Consider the following 22,142-nt stretch of genomic DNA (forward strand, 5'->3'; position numbering starts at 1 on the left):
AATGCATTTCTAGTATTTCTTCTACTATAAACAATAACATGTTGCAATAGAAGTTTTTAAAAACTGAGTGATAAAACTACATTTGAAACCTAAAACGGAGACCTCTTGACAAAGATTTCTGCTGACAGGAATTTGTAGAGAAACTGTTTGCAAGTATGTCAATGTTTGCATAAATACTGTCAAAGCATAAACTGTATTTTTCTAATTGCTTTTGGCCACATCTCTCAGATACATTAAAAACAGGTGTAACTGACAGCCTCCTTAAATACATGACTTCTAATACTATATTATACAGAGCACAGTGTTACAATTTGCATTAAAATGGTTAAAAATCATTAACGAAGGCCAAATTCAGACTAGAGATTGCTTTGTATTTAACTGTGGTCAAAATGCAATGCATATTCTAAACCAATTTTGATGCCAATGCAAAACTCAAAATGCAAAAGAAGAACTGTAAGAAATACTGTACATAAAACTGCAGAGAGACACAGTAATCCAAACAAAACTTCTAACAAGATAAACTGCAGCTAGACATTCTAGATACAGCTAAGTAAATATGAAAAGGCTAATTACATCAAGCAGACAGACATTCTACCTTAATAAACACGTAATGGAATCTAATGTAATTTACCTCCATATACAATACCAAACTGACCAGAACCCAGCACTTCATCAGCAAATATTTGGTACACAGAGCTGATATCCTAATGTGCAGGGGAAAAAAAAAAAAAAAAAAAAAAAATCACAAATATCAGGAGTAATCAAAATGTTCATGAGCATATTAATATTGGCTAAACTGTATTACATTTGACATTAATCCAACTCTGTAAAGGGTGCCATTGTTACCCTCAATGGAGTGGAAAAACACAGCAAACTTTTCCTGAAGAGGATCTACTTAACTGCACTGTAAGCGAGGACATACAGTCATACAAACTAACAGCTGTGCCAGGTAAGTAGGTTTCTTCCTGTATATAATACAGACTTCTTTAGCTACAACACCCTCACGTTGCTTTCTCATACAGACACTGTTACTACCAATTACTTTGTAATACCCAGGTAAATAAACACCATTATTATACAGTGCGCATGACTCACCACATTCTCCTGGACCTGGCAATTTGACACAGAGATGCTGAGAGATAACTCTTCTGCAATAAAGAAGATATAACTGAGTAAGTAAATAGGAAGGGTAGGCTTTTTCTAGTAAAAAAGGGGGGAAAAAAAAACAAAACAAAAAACCTTTACTGACTTTTAACCGACCCATAGTGAAAAGATTTTTTATTGATTTTCTGAAGAAACATCATACCCTGCAACTCAGGTTTCACAGACTGATTAAATAAACAACCCTGGGAGTTTTTGCTGGGATTATATATCACTGCTTACAAAAATAGTAGAACAGTACAAGTGTGTACACAATAGAGAGCTGGAGAACCAAAAGCAATATTAATGTGGCAATTGTATCAAAGTTCATTAAACTACTAAGAATATCTGGTAGTAATATAGAAAAATACAGGGCAGAGGACCAGGTAGATCCCTTATAGTCAAATGAATGTGGTTACTAATTTTCTGTGGCATCAAGATATAAAGAATTAATGCATAAGAAAAGGAAACAAATCAAGCAAAGCAAGTAACAGAAGACCTGATAATTTAAAAAAGCAATAAACCCCATAATATTAACAATCTTTGTTTCATGGATAAACTACAGAAGCATATCAATCTTTAGAAGTTAAGAGCACATCTAGGAAGTGTAATTTGCAAGTAAAAGCACCAGACAAAGATACAGAATTTTTCAGCCTGCAGCAGATGTTGACATGAATTTTTCATTACAGGAATAACATTATGATGCACAGACAAGAGGCAATACGTCAAGGAAGGCAGAAAACACCCTTTTCCTTTGAGTTCCAAGACAGAGGTGAAATATCTCAGACAAATGGACACCTATCATTTGTTATGTTAACTTCCAAAAAAAGTAGAACAAATTCACCTACTAGGTGGATAGAAGATACAATGTAGATTTAGTAGCACTTTGAAAAGAGCCTTTATCACTTTATCTAAGAAGAGCCTTCAACTTAAAAAACACAATTTCAGAGAATGAAGAAAATGTCTATTTGATTTTTGCCACTTGTGCTTTATCTCAAAGAAGGAATTTACAGACTTAAGATAGCACCAGATACTAGTTCTCAAAGACACTCCGAATACTTCATCTGAAATACAAACTGGAGTTACAGCTTTCCATATGTCTACTGATTATTGACTATGATCAAGTCTGCACTGGAATAACAGTACAGAACACAGGAAAAAAACAAGGCAGGCAGCAGACTAAAAAGTTACTAAGACCAACACAAACTGCAGCAAGGTTGAAACAAGGTAACTAGAAAATGAAGATACAGTTTTTGAAATTGCTTAAAGAGAACATATTGAACCCTTCTCCACAGATGGCTACAGAAAATAGTATCTGGTATGTAGAGATTGTTACTCCCACGAAGTAAGTCACTTTTTCTAGTGCCTGAAATGCATAATAGGGGCTGAAAAACTGTCACTTCTGAAGAAATCAGTAATGCCAGGATTCAACATGTAATCTATTTCAGGTAACAGTTTACTAATCTTCTCTTTATTTCAGCTCAGAAACATCCCACAAAGAAACATCCCACCCCAAACACCAGCTACAAGGTCAGAAAAGACACTTTCCCGTATATGAGACTGGAAGAGCATCCTCATTTCTAGCTATTTTATGGCCAGAATGTGGTATAAATTGACTAGCTAGTGTCTTGTGGACATTTTGGCACAACAAATTCCCTGTTGCTGCAAATATTTCAAGCACTAGCAACATCTCCTTTTTTGGTCTTTTTATTAAAAAGAACATATTTGAGGCTTTGGGGGCTTTGTTTTTTTAACTAAAAGATTAATTTTCTTAAATGCTTTTAGGATAGATTGCATGGCTCATAATGTGTAGGAAGAGGGATAAATGGATTTTGAGGGCTTTTTAGAGTTCAAAAAACAACTCAAATTGTCTAAGAATATGTGAATGCCACTCCACAACTCATCGTAGTTTCTCATACTCCTACAATCCTAAACATGCTAAAATACTCCCTCTCTGTATCTACCCCTGCAGGTCTACTCCCTACCACTGTCACATTTTAATATAAAATGTTATTATTTATATCTGAAAAAAAAAATACTGATTTTGGAAAAAGCAACTGTCTTTGCAAGTCTCAGCAACAGTAAACCTTAGGTTCTAGAAAACAAAGAGAGCTTTGGTATATATATGGGCTGCATCAAGAGAAGTGTGGGCAGCAGGTCAAGGGAGGCAGTTCTCCCCCTCTACTCTGCTCTCGTGAGACCCCACCTGGAGTCCTGTGTCCAGCTCTGGGGCCCCCAGCATAAGAAGGACATAGACTTGCGCAAGCGGGTCCAGAGGAGGCCACAAAGATGATCAGGGGACTGGAGCACCTCCCCTGTGAGGACAGGCTGAGAGAGTTGGGGTTGTTCAGCCTGGAGAAGAGAAGGCTCCAGGGAGACCTTATAGCAGCCTCCCAGTACTTAAAGGGGGCTACAGGAAAGGTGGGGAGGGACTCTTTATCAGGGACTGTAGTGATAGGATGAGGGGTAATGGTTTTAAACTGAAAGAGGTTAGATTTAGATTAGATATAAGGAAGAAATTCTTCACTGTGACGGTGGTGAGGCACTGGAACAGGTTGCCCAGAGAGGTTGTGCCTGCCCCCTCCCTGGAAGTGTTCAAGGCCAGGTTGGACGGGGCTTTGAGCAACCTGGTCTAGTGGAAGGTGTCCCTGCTCATGGCAGGGGGTTGGAACTAGATGATCTTTAAGGTCCCTTCCAACCCAAACCATTCTGTGATGATATATATATTTGGAACTAAGAATTTCATATCAGAAGCAGCATTTTATGTATGTATAAGGACAGTTATGAGGTACCATGTCATAGATATGTTTCCTCTCTGTAATCAAATACACATACCAGTACTGGCATTTCATAGTTTACCATTTCAGACCATGGTTGCATTTTCAGAAAGTGCCTTTACCTCAGCATGTTCATGTTCTTAACCATTGCTGATGCAGAGTCGCCAGGTATCAGAGACAGATAAACTAATCTCAATCTCCTGCAAAAGCATATTTTACTAAAAGAAGATTAAGGAGTAGCTGCAAGATTAATAGAAACTAAAGAATGAAAGCATAAATCTCAGTACAAAATGTGAACAAGTGTCCTTGCAAGGAACAAGGCATCTTAAGAGAAAGAAAACAATATATAGTTTAGTGGAGCCTTGATAATGAATATGATCCTATGCCAGATAAAGAAAGGGAGGGCAGGTGCATAGAAAGAAGAATAGGGTACTTTTTATTACTATCCACAACTCAGCAAAAGTTCCTTCTATCATTGGCAGTATTTACATCACTAACTCCTCTTAGTTACTGGTATCTCAGATTTTAAAAAAGATATACGGCAGATAACGTTTAAAAGCATCCAAATTTAGTTCTTTCAGAGTATATGTACATAATCTGATTTATTTATTTAAGTATATTAGAAATATCTAAACTATGGTCCCTTTTAACATCCAGCAACTACGTGTGAGTTCTTAATGCTCCTACAATAAAGCTCTACAATATGCATTCATATTGTAAATCTGATTCTTTACTACTACTTCCTGCTACAACAGATTAAAGGATTTGCCCACCCTCCACAAACCTGAGTGTCACTTTTTAGAGACTTGTTGAGACCCAATTCAGCAGAGAATAGACAGCCAATACTTCACTCTAAATAAGCACTTTTCTGAAAGGAATCTCTACCATTAACAGCTTCAAAATATGAATAATAGTGCCTTGTCTGCCTGCTTACTGTGATCTTTTCCTTGTCCTGCAGCAGTGCAAACGCTAGCTTGAGGAGTGACTGGCATCAAAGCCTGACGAATGGCTTTCTCCCAGCCCTGAGCTACGTCAAGTCCAACTCCGGTGGCAGCAAGAACAGGACTGTGATGACTGCTGCCATTGTTTTCGCCAACAAAGTACACCATCGTGTCAGTGATGATCTCAAAACAGTATGGGTTGCTGCCCTGCACCACATTTGAAAAATCTCGAGGCTGAGTCACCTGGAGAATTTCTGAAAGTGGAATTTCCTGAAGAAAAATATTAAAGATTAAAAAATGAAAATGCACATATTTTAATATAGTGATACTCAAAACATAAAGTGTTTGCAAAGAAATCAAAGTAAATAAATCAAAATACCAACACCAAAATACCAAGCTTCATAACTAATGTCAAACTGTGCATGACCATTGCCCACCCATAGTTTTCTGAATTTCTCTATACAAGCCTAAAGAGACTTCCAGCCCCATCATAGTTCTCTCTACACAACTACTATTTTCTACTCAGACAAGCTGCATTTATACTCAGCATGAGACACACCCCCACCACATACAAATGATGCACAACTATAGAATGACCCCCTGTAGTTTATACAGCTTAGCTAGAGAAGAACACGACAGGGGAAAAAAGTGAAACAAGACAACAGTAAGAAGAGGATGTGATTATATAAGCTAGTCAATAAGTATTGCTTCACGTATCTGAATTGTTTTGGGTAAAGATTCTCTTTCATACAGATATTGACTCCTCTGCCTTGTCAGTTTAAGATCATGGTACAAGCAGTACTAGAGAACAAATCTGAAGGAAGAAATAGTTGCAAGTTCACATTAGCTGGAGGAGGACATTCCACATACATGGGAAGGTGTACAGGTACACGTCACTTGCAGGAGTAGTGAACAAGCAGGTGAATGCTGGGCTGGCATTAAGGGGGTATGAGACAGTAGTTGCTTAAAATGAAGAGCAAGTAAATGTAAAGGCAAAAAACTGTGAATGATTCTAACACCAAAGACAATTAACCTGAGATTTAAGCAGTTAAAAAAAGGGGTATAAAGGGGCAAGTCAAAGGACTAAAAGCAGTGACATAACAGAGCAACAAGCAAGGAACATATTTTACCAGCTGTGTTTTGAATGCACAGGGCAACACAAGTATCAGAGAGGTCTGAGAAGAGACTGCATTGGTCAAGATAGGGATGAAAAGGATCTGGGCAAGTTTAGCTGGGTGTACAGAGAAAAGGCTTGATCTTAGAGATGTTATAAAGGAAGAAGCTGCAAGATTTGGGCCCCCACCTAAAGGTATAAGACAAGAAAGGGAAAAGTCCTGTTTATACATTCAAACACATTTTCTGAATATTCCGCCACTGAACACGTTACTGTATCAACAATATGCTAAACTTATTGCTAAGCTTCATTTATGTAACGCCAGGCTGCATAGTAAATTTTCCTCTAAATCTTGGTTGCAACTTCCAGTTGTGTGGTTGGGAATGATTTAATTTTGGGAACCTCAAAATAAAATGCATTAGCATGCAAACTTTCAGTCACTACTTAAAGAATGCAAAACTCCTAGCCTTCATTGGACTGTCAGCCAAACAAATAGTCTGGTAATTGTGAAGAAAGCTTAATATGCTAGGTAATTCAGGAGAACAGTACATGTAAAAAGGAAGGAGAGACATACTCAAGGGAATTAGAACAGGAGCTGCAAGCAACTTCTCAGAGTTAGTCTTGGTCCTTCTTGCTTATAAAGCTTTGGCCAACAATTAACCTGGTCACAGTTTTGATTATAAAAGATGGGGGAACTGAGATAATCCTTATACTGCTCACAAGTAGATTTCAGTTCTATAAAGCACTGAGTAAATCAAATGCAACATAATTATTACTCATCATTAATTACCTTGTAATATTTTGTTCCAGATTCATTTTGAAATAGCGTGAGGCATTTGCTGTCCAGTCTCCAGTAATGTCTTTTTCTCTACAAAATGCACAGTACAATAATGTAAGAAATAAATCACTGGTATGTCTTTTGTTATCTGGTTATTTAAATAAGAAATGCTTTAAATTACTAAGATAATCAATTAACATTAATCTACAGTTGCACCTTAGAGTAGATACATGAAAAAATACACTTTGGAAATAATTTTTTTTTTTTTTTTTTAAAAACTCAAGAAGGAGCTCAACAATTATTTCCACAAATCAGAAACAAAACATCACTTACCTTACAGTAATAGCAGTGACAACAACACTTATCTCCTACAGGAAAAACACTTACCTAAACAGGTTTCACTTAAGGTGCATGCGCTCACAAAACCTGAATTATTTTAATTTAGTAACAATTGTGGGAGTCATGTTTTCTCCCTCTGTGCCCTCGCACCAACACTGCAAGGGTTCAAGGAATGAGCAAGCGTAACAAGTCCTTAATTCTTTTGTCAACACAGAATTCTAGAAGGTCAAAACCACTGTGGCAAGACAGATTATAAGGTTCAAGTGGCAAAATATTGCGGGGTGGGGTGGGGGGGAGGGCAGGGACAGGTGCAGAATCAAGATAGACTAAATAGCCATCTTCTGGAAGTCTCCACCAATGAGAAGTATCTTCTCCACCAAAAAGTAATATGAATAAGCTGTTGCACATAACTGTCTTGTAATTTTAAGCAGAAGAATGTTCCTCAAAAAGAAGCTTTTAGAAAGCTAATATGGCTATATGAATCTAACTGTCTTTTCTTGCACCATGCTCATATAGTTAGAAATCTATTTTCATTTTTCTGTGACAAAAATCCAAGACCTTTAACTCTGGCCTAGGATGACGAAGTTCAAAACATAATGCAGCAGAACTTAAATCACTTCAGTCATGAGGAAGCTAAGACTACCTGTAGGAGTTAAACCCATTCATGATCTAGCTTTCTTTGTCTAACTAAATGGAATTCCCAGGTAGCACTGAATGGAAAGTAAAAGGGTGAACCTGTCCTTTGGACATATATGCTCTTTATTAAACCATGAATCAGCAAATACTTTGGAGGGGAGCGGGGCGGGGGTGGGGGGCGGGGGGGGAGTGTGTGGAATTAAGGAAGAGGTTGGTAACTCACTCAGGAATTCAAATCCTATTCTGAGAAAGGATGGGCTCAGAGTGAGGAAAAGAATACAGATGACAATACAGAAACTTCTCATTATAAAGGGTGAAATATTTTGTTATCCAGGGTCAGCAAGAAGCTGAAGATATTGCTGACAAAATTAACCTCTTTGGAACTGATAGAAAGCACAAGCTGTTTCAGGAATAGGAAATAGTCTGACATTGCTGAGAGCAGAGCAGTCAAGGAAAATAGCCACTGTTGTAATGCCTAATACAGAAGTCTCCCCCCACTAGGAAGCTCTATGAGATCTGGCTTGCCTGAAGGTATCTTGCTTTGGGGCAGAATACTCCCCTTCATTTGAATGGCCTTTTTCAGTAGGTGTCACCTAGGTAGTAGCCAGACTGACAAATGAAAAATCAAACTAAGCTAAGGTATACAATCTGATCACCATTCTATGAGGAGGTTCAAAAAAAGTCCATGGAAAAATGTACTGGCTGCACTGGAAGATTAAATCAGAGCCAAATACCAGGTCTGCCCTGAACAGTTCTGCTAGACTTTACAACTTTGTCTGCTACCTGGCCTTAATTCTTCCATAGCCAGCTGATAACTGTGTCCATTAAGCAGCCTTGGCTGGAATCTCATCCGAAATATGCTAGATACTTATTTTGGTTTGTGATAAATACATCTAGGTATTAAAAAAACTGTACTTTAAAGAAATATTTTGTATGACAGTTTCTTATAGACCACTTGTAGTGGTCTGTTTAGTTGACAAACACAACAATAACCTGAGCTGACTAGTATCACTCCTAAGCTTGATTTCAGCAGAACTTAAATGATCTTGCTTCTCTAAATTCCTCAAGTCCCCTTCAATCAGACTCCTGTGTAGAGACAAAGAACACAAAAGTATTTATGCATCCTTTCATGAACAGTCTCAATATGACACACTGTGCTTCACAAGATCTGGGAACTTTTTGACTTCATCCTTTTCATTCATCTACCAAAAGACAAAAGGATTCACACCCTCACATCAGATAACTCTAAAGAATCCAGTTATTCTTCCATCTTCCTCCTCGATACACAAAACTAAGGAGCTTGCCTAAGAAGGTTCAATTACAAGATCATTATTGGTAGCACTAGGAACAAACAATGTAGTCTTTCTGGAAGATGCTTGCATACCCAAGGACAAAGAGTCAAGCCAAAACTCTTTCTTCCACTGACATCAAGAGGAATATTGATCTTGGGGTGGATAGTGTTCAATAACACTTTTAGATAGAGTGAATTGCTAGAGGAATGAAGAGCTCCGCTATCTACACATAAATATTTACAAACACCTAGATCATTAGAATAATAGTGTCATCAGTACTCATCATTTTATAATGATTTCCACTTTTTCATGTAGTAGAATAAAAACACTGATACAAACATTTAGTTCAACTGCTAAACAGAAAGAAAACATAAGCAAATCATTCCAAATTATCATCTCAGGAAAGCTGAAATCTTAAACACGCAATTCAAGCAACAGAAGAAGGACATGGACCTGTTGGAGCAAGCTCAGAGGAGGCCCATGAAGATGATGAGGGGGGTGGAGCACCTCCCCTGTGAAGACAGGCTGAGGGAGTTGGGGTGGTTCAGCCTGGAGAAGAGAAGGCTCCAGGGAGACCTAATAGCAGCCTTCCAGTACTTAAAGGGGGCTACAGGAAAGATGGGGAGGGACTTTTTACAAGGGCATGTAGTGACAGGACAAGGCACAATGGCTTTAAACTGACAGAGCGTAGATTTAGATTAGATATAAGGAAGAAATTCTTCACTGTGACGGTGGTGAGGCACTGGAACAGGTTGCCCAGAGAAGCTGTGGCTGCCCCCTCCCTGGAAGTGTTCAAGGCCAGGTTGGACGGGGCTTTGAGCAACCTGGTCTAGTGGAAGGTGTCCCTGCCCCTGGCAGGGGGGTTGGAGCTAGATGATCTTTAAGGTCCCTTCCAACCCATACCAGTCTACAATTCTATGATGATTTGAAACAATTTAGAGATGCTTCTCCTTCTTAAAAGGAAGAAGGAAAAGTACTGTTCAATCACCACATGAAGAATATGAATAAACTAGTTTCTCCTTTGCACCAAACTTCTTTATAATGAGCATCATGGCAAAGTTCTTTCAAATGATACTGTAAACCAGAATATCTAAATAAGAGAAATAAAATACACTGGTTTAGAGAAATAATTAAACAATGTAGGAAGAAACTAAAGCCACTGACCAGATTGTCTCTACTAGTATAGTGGACCATCCATCCTTCCTTCACCATTGTACTGCTCTTCCTCTTTGTGTGCTTGATTGACTGTACAACTCTCATCAGAGGAATATTATTACTTGTTGAAGGACTGAAAAGAGATAGAACAGTTAGTATTTAACAAGTTAAAATACAACAGTAATACAATTATACCGGTACTCCACATTTAGTCTATAATTTTCAGGAACAGACATGTTTCCTTCCTATACAAATTTCATTGATAGATGACATTGATAAGGTATCTGAGCTCCCACTAGCTCCCCTACTACAAATACTGCAGTACTGAAGCTACTCTATGGAACACAGAAGAAACACAACACTGGAATGGGGACACCTACAGAAATCATCCTCCCTCAAAACTATTATCTGAGACTGCCGGTCTTAATTCAGCATAAAAATATAATTAACATCACTGCTATTATTTCCTCTTATCTGTGTAAGTTGACTATGCTACTTCTTAATATTGTTATTACACCAATGAAGGTCCCTATCTAAACATACTTTCAATTTATGAAAATATAAAGAGGGATGTGTTAATTCAAATCACAGCTGCACTAGAAGATTTTATCAATGCTCAGGGATATTAACTGTTCTGCAGACAAGGATTTGACGATCTCTAATATTCTGACAGCATCATTAGTTAAATGTGCAGGTTTTAATAGCATTGAAGATGGAATCAACCACGAAGTTGTCTGCTTAACACCAGAGCTCCTACATGTGGCACTAAGAGCAACATTTGTAAACGCACAAAATCACGAGGTAGATTCAAAACCAAAAACGTAAAGATGCTTTAACACGGCACACAGTTACACTGTAGAACTGGCTGCTGTACATGCCAGGATGCTGTACATGCCAAAAACTTTAACTGCTTCGAATACGAATGGAAAAATCCTACCTAGAGGTAGAACACAAAAATGATGCTACTTCCAATTCAGGAAGTCCTTGAGCTGTAAGTCACAGAAAGTTGGGAAGCTATCACTATATGCTCTTCCTCACATATTTGCTATTAAGCCCTGAGTTAAAATGACCTTGAGTTTGACCCAGTACAACTGCTCTTATGTTATTGAGAATGAGTTAAGAAAATCAGGATGACACTATGCAGAATAATACAGAAAGCAGAAAGACCAAACTTGAACAAAGGAACTATGCAACAGTTATTGGATAGAAGACTTCAGAAAAATCACATTCAAGACAAATAAAAGAAACTTCTCTCTAAAATGCCCATAGATTATGACATGAATATTAAAATATCTTGAGTAACTCCTTTTAAATCACATGCATAACTAAATTAGGCTAAAGTCAAAGGCCTTAGCCATGTCAAGCCATAATTTTTACCATGTTTTGATAATCTGATTTTATTTCTTTGATAACAGTCATAGCACAGCACTTTTTCCAAATTAGAAGAGACTATATTATTTTAATTTATGTTTCAGATTTTCTTGAGACAGGATAACTTTACAAAGCATTTTCAAGTTAAAAAAAAAAAGACACCACACAAAAACCCCCAAACATTTTAAGCAGTACAACTGGGCTAATCAGAAATGTTTTACAATATTGAGGAAAGTACGTCCAGAGAGAAGAAATCCACCTTACGACTTACCTGATGGTTTTGACAGCTTCCTCATCTTTGTCTGCATCAAGGTCAGATGGATCCATAAAGAAGATTTTGTCCTCTGGAGGAGAGGGCTCTTCAGCATCATCTAGTCCTCGACTACCATCACTGTTCATTTCACTGCTATCAACTTCCATTGGCATGTCCAAGTCCTGGCCTGGGCTAGCAGGTTCTGGAAACAACAAAGGATTCAGATATTATTTCAAATACACAAATAGAAAAAAAAAAAAGAAAACACAAAAAACTGCACAGAATTTCTTCTTCAGTTCACACTTATGTGAGTAAACATAAAAGTACAATCAGAATATATAAAATCCTCAAGTTTTTCCTAAATGACGCAGAGTACACTAATGAACATTATCAACTTAGTTTTACTAAATGCCAAGGCAAGAGAGACCCAACTAAAACAAGAATCATATTGAAAGAAATGGAGTGAAAAGCTTAAGTTCTAAACCTAAATCGCATTAAGTAATTCTGTTCCACAATTAGTACAAAGTAACGTTTCGATAGCTAGAGATGACCCAGAGAATTACTCCTGTGCAAATGAAATGCTCCGTCAACAGAAACCCAACTCTGTTCTCACTGCCCTTGTAGCCCTTGATAACAAAAGAGAGAAAAGGAAGGCTGTGGCATTGCAGGAGAAAAGCTGAACAGATCTTATTTGCATCTAACTCTCTGCTGGCAGAAGTTTAACGGTTCCAAAAGCTGTACAACTTGCACTGTGGAAAACGAAAAATTAAGATAAATATCTTCATCTGTAGCTTTTTTTTTTTTGGTCTGAGTTGAGCTCAATTTAGGTGTGGGAGGAAGAACAAAAAATAAAGGACTCCTCATGTCCATAGAAGAATTGTATGAAATTGTAGTACCCAAACTATGTGCCCTAGCACTTTATCATCACAAGGGTGGTGAAAGTAGATTGCAGCAATATGTTGCACACTAATGCTCATGGCCACCAATCTCAAGACCCAGGCAAGAGCCCTGGAGCTGGAGAGGGCAGGCATGAATGGATGGGATACGCTGTGCAATGGCAACAGACCCACTGGATAATAGGGCTGCTGCCCAGGCCTCTGAATCAGGTTGTACAGTTTGGTGTGATCTGCTGCGTGTCATCAATTTTATTCCCCTCAAAAATATGTGTGCCAAGGATCAAGATTTTGTGCAACACAATCACAGAATGGTTGAAGTTGGAGGGGACCTCTGGAGGTCATCTGGTCCAACAACCCCTGCCAGACTACTTCTCCAGTCTGTCGAAGTCCCTCTGGGTGGCAGCACAACCCTCTGGCCTATCAGTCAGTCCCCCCAGCAGCCAGTCTACCCAGCAGCAAACTTGCTGAGGGTAGACTCTGCCCATCATCCAGATCATGAATGAAGATGTTAAATAGGGTTTGCCCCAGTATTGGCTCCTGGGGTACACTACTAGTTACCACCCTCCAACTAGACTTCATGCCACTGATCCCCACCCTCTAGGCTCATCCATTCAATGAGCTTTCAATCCACCTGTCTGCTCATCCATCCCAGATTTCATCAGCTTAACACTGGGTCTAAAACTTGTAAGAACGACTCTAAACTTTCTTCAACATACTGTTTCCCACCCTCCCCTTTCAACTCTGTAAGGTCTGTTCAGAAAATAGCCCTAATTAATTGAGGTTTCAAAAAGATTATAGTGGGGTATTTTGTTTTGGTTTGGCTTGGTTTTTTCCTTTCTCTTTTCCCTCATAAGCTGTTGGGCTAACTCTGGCCACTAAAAATCATAGATATGACAAAGTCAGAAAAAGTGGTATTTGTCTTCAGATATTCAACATTTAAAAATATGTATTTCATGGTGAACAACGAGCAGACTAATCACAACAGATCTTTAATTTTTGTACATTGAGAAGGCTTCTTGATTTTTTTTATTTCCCTTGAGCAATCTCAAGCAAAGCATACTGTACTTGCCAAGACTGATTAAGTAAAATTGAAGTCAGAGCATAAGTTTTACAGTGAATCTTTTCAATTGTCAGTGATCTCAGGTGAAAAAAAATGGAAAGATAAAACAAAAAGATGTAAAATATTCAAAGATGAGGGAACCAAAAGCTAATGCATCTTGTTAAGCCTCCAAAGATCTGTCAGTATTTGAAAGCATGTTTCTCATCTTACCTCCATTGAAAATCACCTCTCCAAGACAGTCTCTAGGTACTTTAGATGCACAGCGTTTGTGACAGTTGAATCTGCAATCTAAAATAGAAAATAAGCCCATGATACCAGAATCTTACTCCTACTCAGACACTAACATTCTATCATTCACTACTTCCATCACAAGCTCCAGTTCAGATTCATATATTTGCGTGTAACTGAAGACAGCACCAATGAGGTCACCTCCAGAAGGAAATTAACAATCTTGTCCTGATGTCACATGTTGATTTGCCCCACCACTACTTATTATGTCAGCACTTCCCCTTCCAGTATAAAACAGTCCTCTACTTTTCTAGCTTTCTCTGTAGTTATTTTTTCCATTATGATGTAATTTTTTCCCATTCTCTCATCTGTTCCACATCCTTTTTTCTATTGCTATATGATTTAAATGTCTCATCTCTATCATTTTTCCCCACCTGCTGCCTAAGACTTGCAGTCATCAGAGCCTCTAGGATCACACAGCTATATCACAGAGCAAATATCCTCTGCAGTAAATCCCAAAGTCCAGTACCCCTATCATTCAGATCACAAATTTGGCCGAACACTAAAGCTCCATTTCTGCCTGCTAACACAGGGCAGACAGAATAACATTATGTTCAAATCTGGCCTGAAGTGGAGATTGAATCTAACCCGATGTGTGCCATTTCTGCATCTGAGGTATCATATGCAACCTACTGAACAAAGTCCAGCATACAACATTAGTGGTATTAACAGGAATTTCCTTTATTAGCAGCATCGCTGTAATTTTCAACTCTTGTAACAACATCGTGAATTTCAAAACTCCCTACTGACCCTACAACTGATAATTTAGCCCCTTTCTGCCATCCAAAGAAAGCTCATTGGGCTTTCATTTTAAGCCCAAACAAGAGAAGAATCATTATCTTCCCCTTTTCAGTAGCAGAGAAGCGAAACCTTGGAGCAAAATACAATTCTGTTCAACTTCTGAGTGCCTGTGAGGAAGTATTCTAGGAGACCCATGAACTGTCCTTTCTACAGCAGTGTTGTTTTCAGTCCATGTTATGGACTATAGTTACTTCACTAGTTTGAAGGGGACTGGAAGAAACAGAGACATTTCAAATCCTACCAGGGAACTAGAAAGACTACGAGTGAGTCAATCCTAATAAATTAAACTACATACAGAAACATTCTTCGGTACTGCAATGCAACTCTCAAGTCTAATAAAGTTAGAAACATCCCCTAGCATGCTTTTGGCCCACAGCATTACCACAATCCCAAACAGTTCCCAGGTCTAGTCCTTAAATCAAGAGTATTCCATGAAATTGTTCCCAACAGGCAGTCTGTATACAGCCACCCAGGCTGGGATGCTAAGAAAACTTGTTCATGAGCAAGGGTTATTTTGTCCCAGTTGACCTCAGTGTCCAGGAATGTTCCTGGGCACATTTAATTTATTACCACAAATATAGGCTTAGCATCCCAAAGATCATCCTCAGAGTCCAAGCAGAAGCCTGGATTAATTCAAGAAATCCAGGGCTTTTATGGGTACTCAGGAACATGGGACTGTTGAAAGACCCCAAGCTTTGGGAATGTGCACAAGGAAGTCGGTGGGAAACCTTAAGAATCTGTAGGAGAAAGCAGTATGAAAATATTTTGATTGTTTGATAGCAATTCCCGATAAATAAAAATACATATAGGATCATACTGCATAAATGGAGGCCTATTAATATACTTATTTCTGTCCTGTGCGTATACATAACATTTCCCTAGGCTGTTTTTATCTAGTGTCATTCAATTCTCTGAAACTGGTGTGGTAGCCCCATTTGTTCAGCTGGATATACAGTCACAACAACTGTATATGGTCAGTAACATCTATATAAAACTGCAAAGCATATTTTTCGGGCTTCATTATTTATATATTACATGTATCCAAGAGAGACACTGACTAAAAAAAAAAATGGTTCAGGATGCAGACTTCAAATAGACAACAAAGACTGCAAATTAATAAAAACAGAAATGAAAGATAAAACTACTTCCTTACTTAAGACAGCAGTATTTTTAGTCAAAAAGTTAACACAACTATAAGCTTGCAATTTTTGCTCTCCTCTACTAAAGGAAATTGAAAACGTATTAAACCATCTCTTTCAGAATGTTGACCTTTGGTACTCACATTTGACAAACTCACATAAGAGAAATGGAAAGTCCTTTCCATATTAATGTTTATGATTCATCACTACAGTTTTCCTTCCTGCAACAAAGCTGACAGATCTGCACTATCCAGCAATAAAGAGACAGAAGAAGATCACAATGTCATAGTTATGCCCTGGGAACTGATGCCCTGAACTCATGCATCTTAACATATGCTAAATAAAACCCACACAGCCGATGAAGCCTGCGCTAGTTCAGGAGAGACACCTATGTGTATAAAATTTTTCCAAAAGATAACAACCAGTATTCTGTACTAGAATAATATAATGAAAACTTACAAATTCTTTAGTGATGAGTCTAGAAGTCAGACATTGAACAAAGTATTCCCCATTTTTATTAATTTAGAATTATCCTTCTAGAATTAAGGTATTCCCAATCTACATATGATTAAGTCTTATTTTTCAGAAAAATGTACAATATACAGTCTACTAAAATGAAAATGAGGGCTGCTGTAGTCCTCTCAAAAATATGCAATTTTTCAAAAATTATACTGCCACATTTTGCAGTATACAGCCTTCTGGCAATCAAGACATAAGTTGAAATCAGTTTTAAATACAAGACCTTTACTGAAATTCACCACTGCAGCAGAAAATTACATGTTTACCTTTACATTGCATTCCTTGGCGAAACAGGCCCTTAAGCAGCCGTTTGCAATACTGGCATATGGTGGGACGAGTGTAAGAGTGAACCGCAAAGGTGTGTGGAACCTTCACTCTGCAAAGCACCATCTTTTCCATCCAGATGGGACGGCCACTCCAGGAGGGAATCCTCTTACTAGGTTCTGGGCAGCAGCGCTGGAATAAAGAAAGTATACGTGATTTGCACCAAAACAGTCCCAGTGAAGTCCCTGGTGACTGGAAAAAGGCAAACATTGCACCCATTTTTAAAAAGGGTAGAAAGGAGGACTCTGGGAACTAACCTGGCAGACTCACCTCTGTGCCTGGGAAGATACAGAACAGATCCCCCTAGAAGCTATACTAAAGCACATGGAGGACAGGGAGATGATTTGAGACAGCCAGCACAGCTTCACCAAGGGCAAGTCCTGCCACACCACCCGAGTGGCCTTCTATGATGGAGTGACTACATCAGTGGACAAGAGCTCAGTGGACAAGGGGAGAGCTACAGATGTCATCTGTCTGGACTTCTGTAAGGCCCTGACATGGTCCCCCATAATATCTTTCTCTCTAAATTGGAGAGATATGGATTTGATGGGTGGACTGTTCGGTGGATGAGGAATTGGTTAGATGGTGGCATCCAGAAGGTAGTGGTTAGCAACTCAATGTCCAGATGGAGATCAGTGACAAGTGGCATCCCTCAGGGGTTTGTACTGGGACCAGTACCGTTCACTATCTTCATCAATGACAGAATGGGATCAAGTGCACCCTCAGCAAGTTTGCACACAACACCAAGCCTGAGTGGTGTGGCTGACACACCTGAGGGATGGGATGCCATCCAGAGGGACCTGGACAAGCTCAAGAAGTGGACCCATGTGAACCTCATGAGGTTCAACAAGGCCAAGTACAAGGTCCTGCACATGAGTCAGGGCAACCCCCAGTATCAATACAAGCTGGGGGATGAAGGGACTGAGAGCAGCCCTGCCGAGAAGGACTTTGGAGTACTGGTGGATGAAAAGCTGGACATGAGCTGACAGTGCGTGCTCACAGCCCAGAAAGCCAACTGTATCCTGGACTGCATCAAAATAAGCGTGACCAGCAGGTTGAGGGAGGCAATTCTCCCCCTTTCCTCCGCTCTGGTGAAACCCCACCTGGAGTACTGTGTTCAGCTGTGGGGTCCTCAGTACAGGAAATATATGGAGCTGTTGGAGAAAGTCCAGAGGAGGGACAGAAAAATGATCAGAGGGACAGAGCACCTCTCCTATGAAGACAGTCTGAGAGAGTTGGGGTCTGGAGAAGAGAATGCTCTGAGGAGACTTTATTGCAACCTTTCAGTAGTTAAAGGGCGCTTATAAGAAAAATGGGGACAAACTTTTTAGCAGAGCCTGTTGTGATAAGACAAAAGGTAATGGTTTTAAACTAAAAGAGGGTAGATTTAGACTAGATATAAGGAAGAAATTTTTCACTATGAGGGTGGTGAAACAGTGGAACAGGTTGCCCAGAGAAGTGGTAGATGCCCCATCCCTGGAACCATTCAAGGTCAGGCTGGATGGGGCTCTGAGCAACCTGATCTAGTTGAAGCTCATTGCAGGGGGGGGTTGGACTAAATGTTCTTTAAAGGTCCCTTCCAACTCAAACTATTCTATGATTCTACTTTAGTTAAGAAAAAAGTTGGTGGGCTGGGAGGAAGGGGTTGGCTCAGAAAGCAACGTGGTCAAGAAGCTTTAAGAGGACATTCTGGTATCATAAAACAAAACCAAGAAAATACCAGACAGAAAAGCCTTGCAGAGAACAGGAAAGTATGTATGAATATTTCCACAGAAGCTAAAATGTTAAAAATTCACTCTTATGACTTTTTTTTTTTTTTTAAGCAACCTGGCAAGGTTCACAGACAGCACACACAGACCCCCATACAGGGAATAAAATGGAAAACACTGGAGGTAGGCAAACCAAAATCTAACCACTACCTCAAGCCATCAGTTTTAAAAAGAAAGTATGGCATGCCTGGATAGCTTACTAAGTTAGGCAAAAGTATTTAGAAAATTAAAAATTAATTTTGGAAATTAAACACCCCCCAAAATTTTTGAAATTAAGTTAAAAAAACCTTTAGCTCTTAAAACAAAAAAGTCATTGATTATCATACTGGACATTCAGTAGGATAAACTTACAGTTACCTACATCTACAGAAAAATGTAAAGGAATACAGCCTTGTACATCTGACCATCTGTATTAAGACTGCTGAACGATGAGCTGCAAATATGATAAATATATTACTGATCATGTAAGCCGTGTATTCAAAAATCAGACAGCCGTGTATCCAAAAATCAGACAGCAAAGGTGTCAAAGAGGTACTAAGCATGCATACATGTCAAAGTTAAATTCTGTGATAAGAGAAACAGTTACAATTCTATGTTCACTGAATAAATCTTACCAACAGTCATAAACACCAGAATTAATATTTTTCATGACTCAAGACTAGGCTTCGTAGCCTCTAGCTAAAAAAATACGTTCTTGAACTAGACAATCCATACAATTTATGTTTCAAACTGTGGCAAAAATTGTTATACTGCAAAGTAATAGAATCAGGTAAGTTGGAAAGACTAAGTGTCAAAAGCACTGCTTTTTTCCCCACTGTGAAAGTAGCAATGAAACAAACAGATCTAATTTACTGCCTGTCCTGTCTTACAATGCCAATATAGTTGCAGTATAATTGATAACCTCCCAGCAATCATCATAGCCATTATAACAAAGAACTATTATGGATGATGGTTTTTACTGTAAGCCCTTCATCCCTTAAACCCGTCTGTGACAGGGCTTGGGTTTTTCTAGATTAACTCTGGGAAAAGTTTAACAGCATATCAGGAACACTCTCTCCTCTCCCAGCATAAAAGCTTACAATTTGTACTGCTTTAGGCAAGTAACTATTCTATACTGACACCATAATTACAGAATGAATCTGTATTACAAAGAAGGCAAGGTGTTTTATCATTCCTGAAACCAAAGTTCTCAGGTTATATGAACTCTGAGTGACAGGCTAATAAAAAAATTATACATAAGTTATAATTTACTTCCCATTTAATTTCTTACAGTAATAATAGTTATCAGTAAGTGTCACAGTCTAAGACTCACCAGATTTAAAATGAACTAAAACCAATCATAATGGTTAAGCTCAACACCCTTGTACTCATTACAAACCACTTGCAACACTATCTAGTTCCCCAGAGGTTAAAGGATTTAAAACCAGAAATTGTTTCCCCTTTCACACAACATACTTCTTCAGAGGCAGAGGACGTGTATTCAGCTTGTGCTGGTCTTGGAACAGAAAGCCCTGCTCCTGGTAAAGACACGTTAGACAGACGCCTCTTTCTCACTCCACTGCAGTTATTTGGAATCTTGAAGGCACATCGCTTATGGTAGTTTAACCCACAACCTGAAAGAAAAGAAATTTTTAGACAAAAAAACTCCCAACATTCAAAGTAACAAAAATACTACTATTATTTTGATAAAGCAATTAAGATGATCCAGGAAAATGGTAAAGGCAGAAATAGACTGTTCTGTTACATTCTCTCATTTTAGTGCTCTTGATGCAATTCACAGAAACAGGTTCTTTAGCCCTACTTGCTATAATACTGGTCTGCAGTAAGCCCAGCTCTAGAAACAAGGTCTAAGACTCTGAAGCAGCTGATTACCCTCCTCACATCTCCCCCCACCAGGAGGTTTTCATCACTCCCTCACTTTGGAGCACAAGAGCCAAGGAGAAGGTAGCGAGCAGGCAGCGTCAGTACCTGACAGCAGGCTGCAGAGTGCTCCACAGCCAGCTGGATGAAGGCCATAAGGAAAGGGATTCCCCTTTGGGAGTCTCTCCAAAGTATGTGCTCCTTGTGCAAAGAAACACATTTGTAAGCTAGCTTTTTTTTTTTTCCCCCAAAAAAAACCCCACTTAAGTCATTTGCCCAAGGTCACACACAGTTTGTGTTAACGCCAGGATCAGAACTTCAGTTTCCTGATGCACAGCCCCTTCCAACTCTACAAAATACTACATTTATCACATGCTAATATATCAAACAAGATACGATTTCTTCTTCCTCATCTTATATAGCTATACATACACAAAAATACACTAAAAAAAAAAAAAATCAGACTTACCTTCACATTTTAATCCTTGTCGTACCAAACCCCAAAGCATCTCTCCACAGTAGTCACAAAAAGTAGGAGCCTTGTAGGAATGCACATAAAGTGCATGAGGACGAATCTGGAAATCTTCAACTGTAGCCAAAGCTTTTAAAAAATTGCAGTAAGTTATGGTTCTTGCCACGGGATCAACAAGCATTTATGGAAAAAATATGTTGTTTTAAAAATGACAGACTCAAAGAACACTAATGAGCTGTTTAGACATCAGTATTTTACTGTATACCATTTAAATATGCATTTAGAAGATAAGTAAGCTTTTGTTATTGAGGAAAAAATCCATTGGATGCTGTAGACTAATGGCCACAACTAATCAACAGTACGAGTCACATTATTGAAAACATCATTGAGACAAATACAACAAGCTCTGCTAAATTCAACAGTAAACATTTGAAAGAGCAACTTAATTTTCAAGCTGGTTTGTAACCTAAAAAATTTTCAAACAAAAAACAGTTCTACAGGTTAGAATTTTATCTTCTAAAGGACTTTTTCAGCAGAAGCTTATTAGATTGAAGTCTGTGTGTATCAAAACAGAACTGTGCATAGTTTCCATGGAACACTGAAAACTTCACTAGTAATGTTTTTTTTCTTAAGCAAGCATAAATATATTGAAATGAATCTTTTGTCCTGTTTCTTTGGAGTGTTAAAAAAAAATAATTGGTATTTTACACCTACATTACCTTGCTCTGATAGCTACTATTCTTTGATCAAATATGTAATAACACTTCATACTCAGATGCTCATGCCTCAGTTTTAAAACCCTACTGAAAGAGATTTACATGTCTTCAAAATGCCTCAGTTTCTGGTCATCTGTCTGTTTATAAGGAAACTGTCAGAGATTGTCAAGAGGCAGCACACACAACAAATTTTCAAAATATGCCATTCATCAGAAGTAATGAAAAGCTCAAATCAAGATGACCAACTACCGAACACCCTAGACACACCTAGAACAGTAGGTCCTGAAATGCAGCCAAGGAACCAAGCCTTATGACTCTGGAAATCATACTTTATTGATCCAATTTACGAATCTAATCCCATGACAGCCAAAAGATATCCCTTTCTAGAACGTAACCTCAGTTTGGCACTTGGTCCTTAAAGTCTGAAAGAACTGCTCAATACTAGTCCAGCTTTTGTTTGTAGTTTAACTACAGCTGATTTTTGGTTGAATTCAACAGGGTA

The 22,142-nt window shown here is 38.6% G+C and overlaps 1 protein-coding gene across 7 annotated transcripts in view; it reads right to left on the reverse strand.

Moving 5' to 3' along the window:
- Positions 1-22,142, reverse strand: part of PRKD3 (protein kinase D3) — a 49,896-nt gene that overhangs the window by 10,710 nt on the left and 17,044 nt on the right. For all 7 annotated transcript variants that reach the window (XM_074818298.1, XM_074818300.1, XM_074818293.1 and 4 more), the window contains 10 exons: positions 20,922-21,053; positions 20,048-20,205; positions 16,766-16,955; positions 13,963-14,040; positions 11,815-11,998; positions 10,182-10,305; positions 6,763-6,840; positions 4,852-5,128; positions 1,096-1,148; positions 632-704 (listed from right to left, as the gene is read on the reverse strand). In XM_074818298.1, coding sequence (XP_074674399.1) covers positions 632-704; positions 1,096-1,148; positions 4,852-5,128; positions 6,763-6,840; positions 10,182-10,305; positions 11,815-11,998; positions 13,963-14,040; positions 16,766-16,955; positions 20,048-20,205; positions 20,922-21,053 — 1,347 coding nt within the window. The remainder of the gene's footprint in view (positions 1-631; positions 705-1,095; positions 1,149-4,851; positions 5,129-6,762; positions 6,841-10,181; positions 10,306-11,814; positions 11,999-13,962; positions 14,041-16,765; positions 16,956-20,047; positions 20,206-20,921; positions 21,054-22,142) is intronic.

The sequence above is a fragment of the Strix aluco genome, chromosome 3 (assembly GCF_031877795.1).
Source record: "Strix aluco isolate bStrAlu1 chromosome 3, bStrAlu1.hap1, whole genome shotgun sequence".
Classification (NCBI taxonomy): Eukaryota; Metazoa; Chordata; class Aves; order Strigiformes; family Strigidae; genus Strix; species Strix aluco.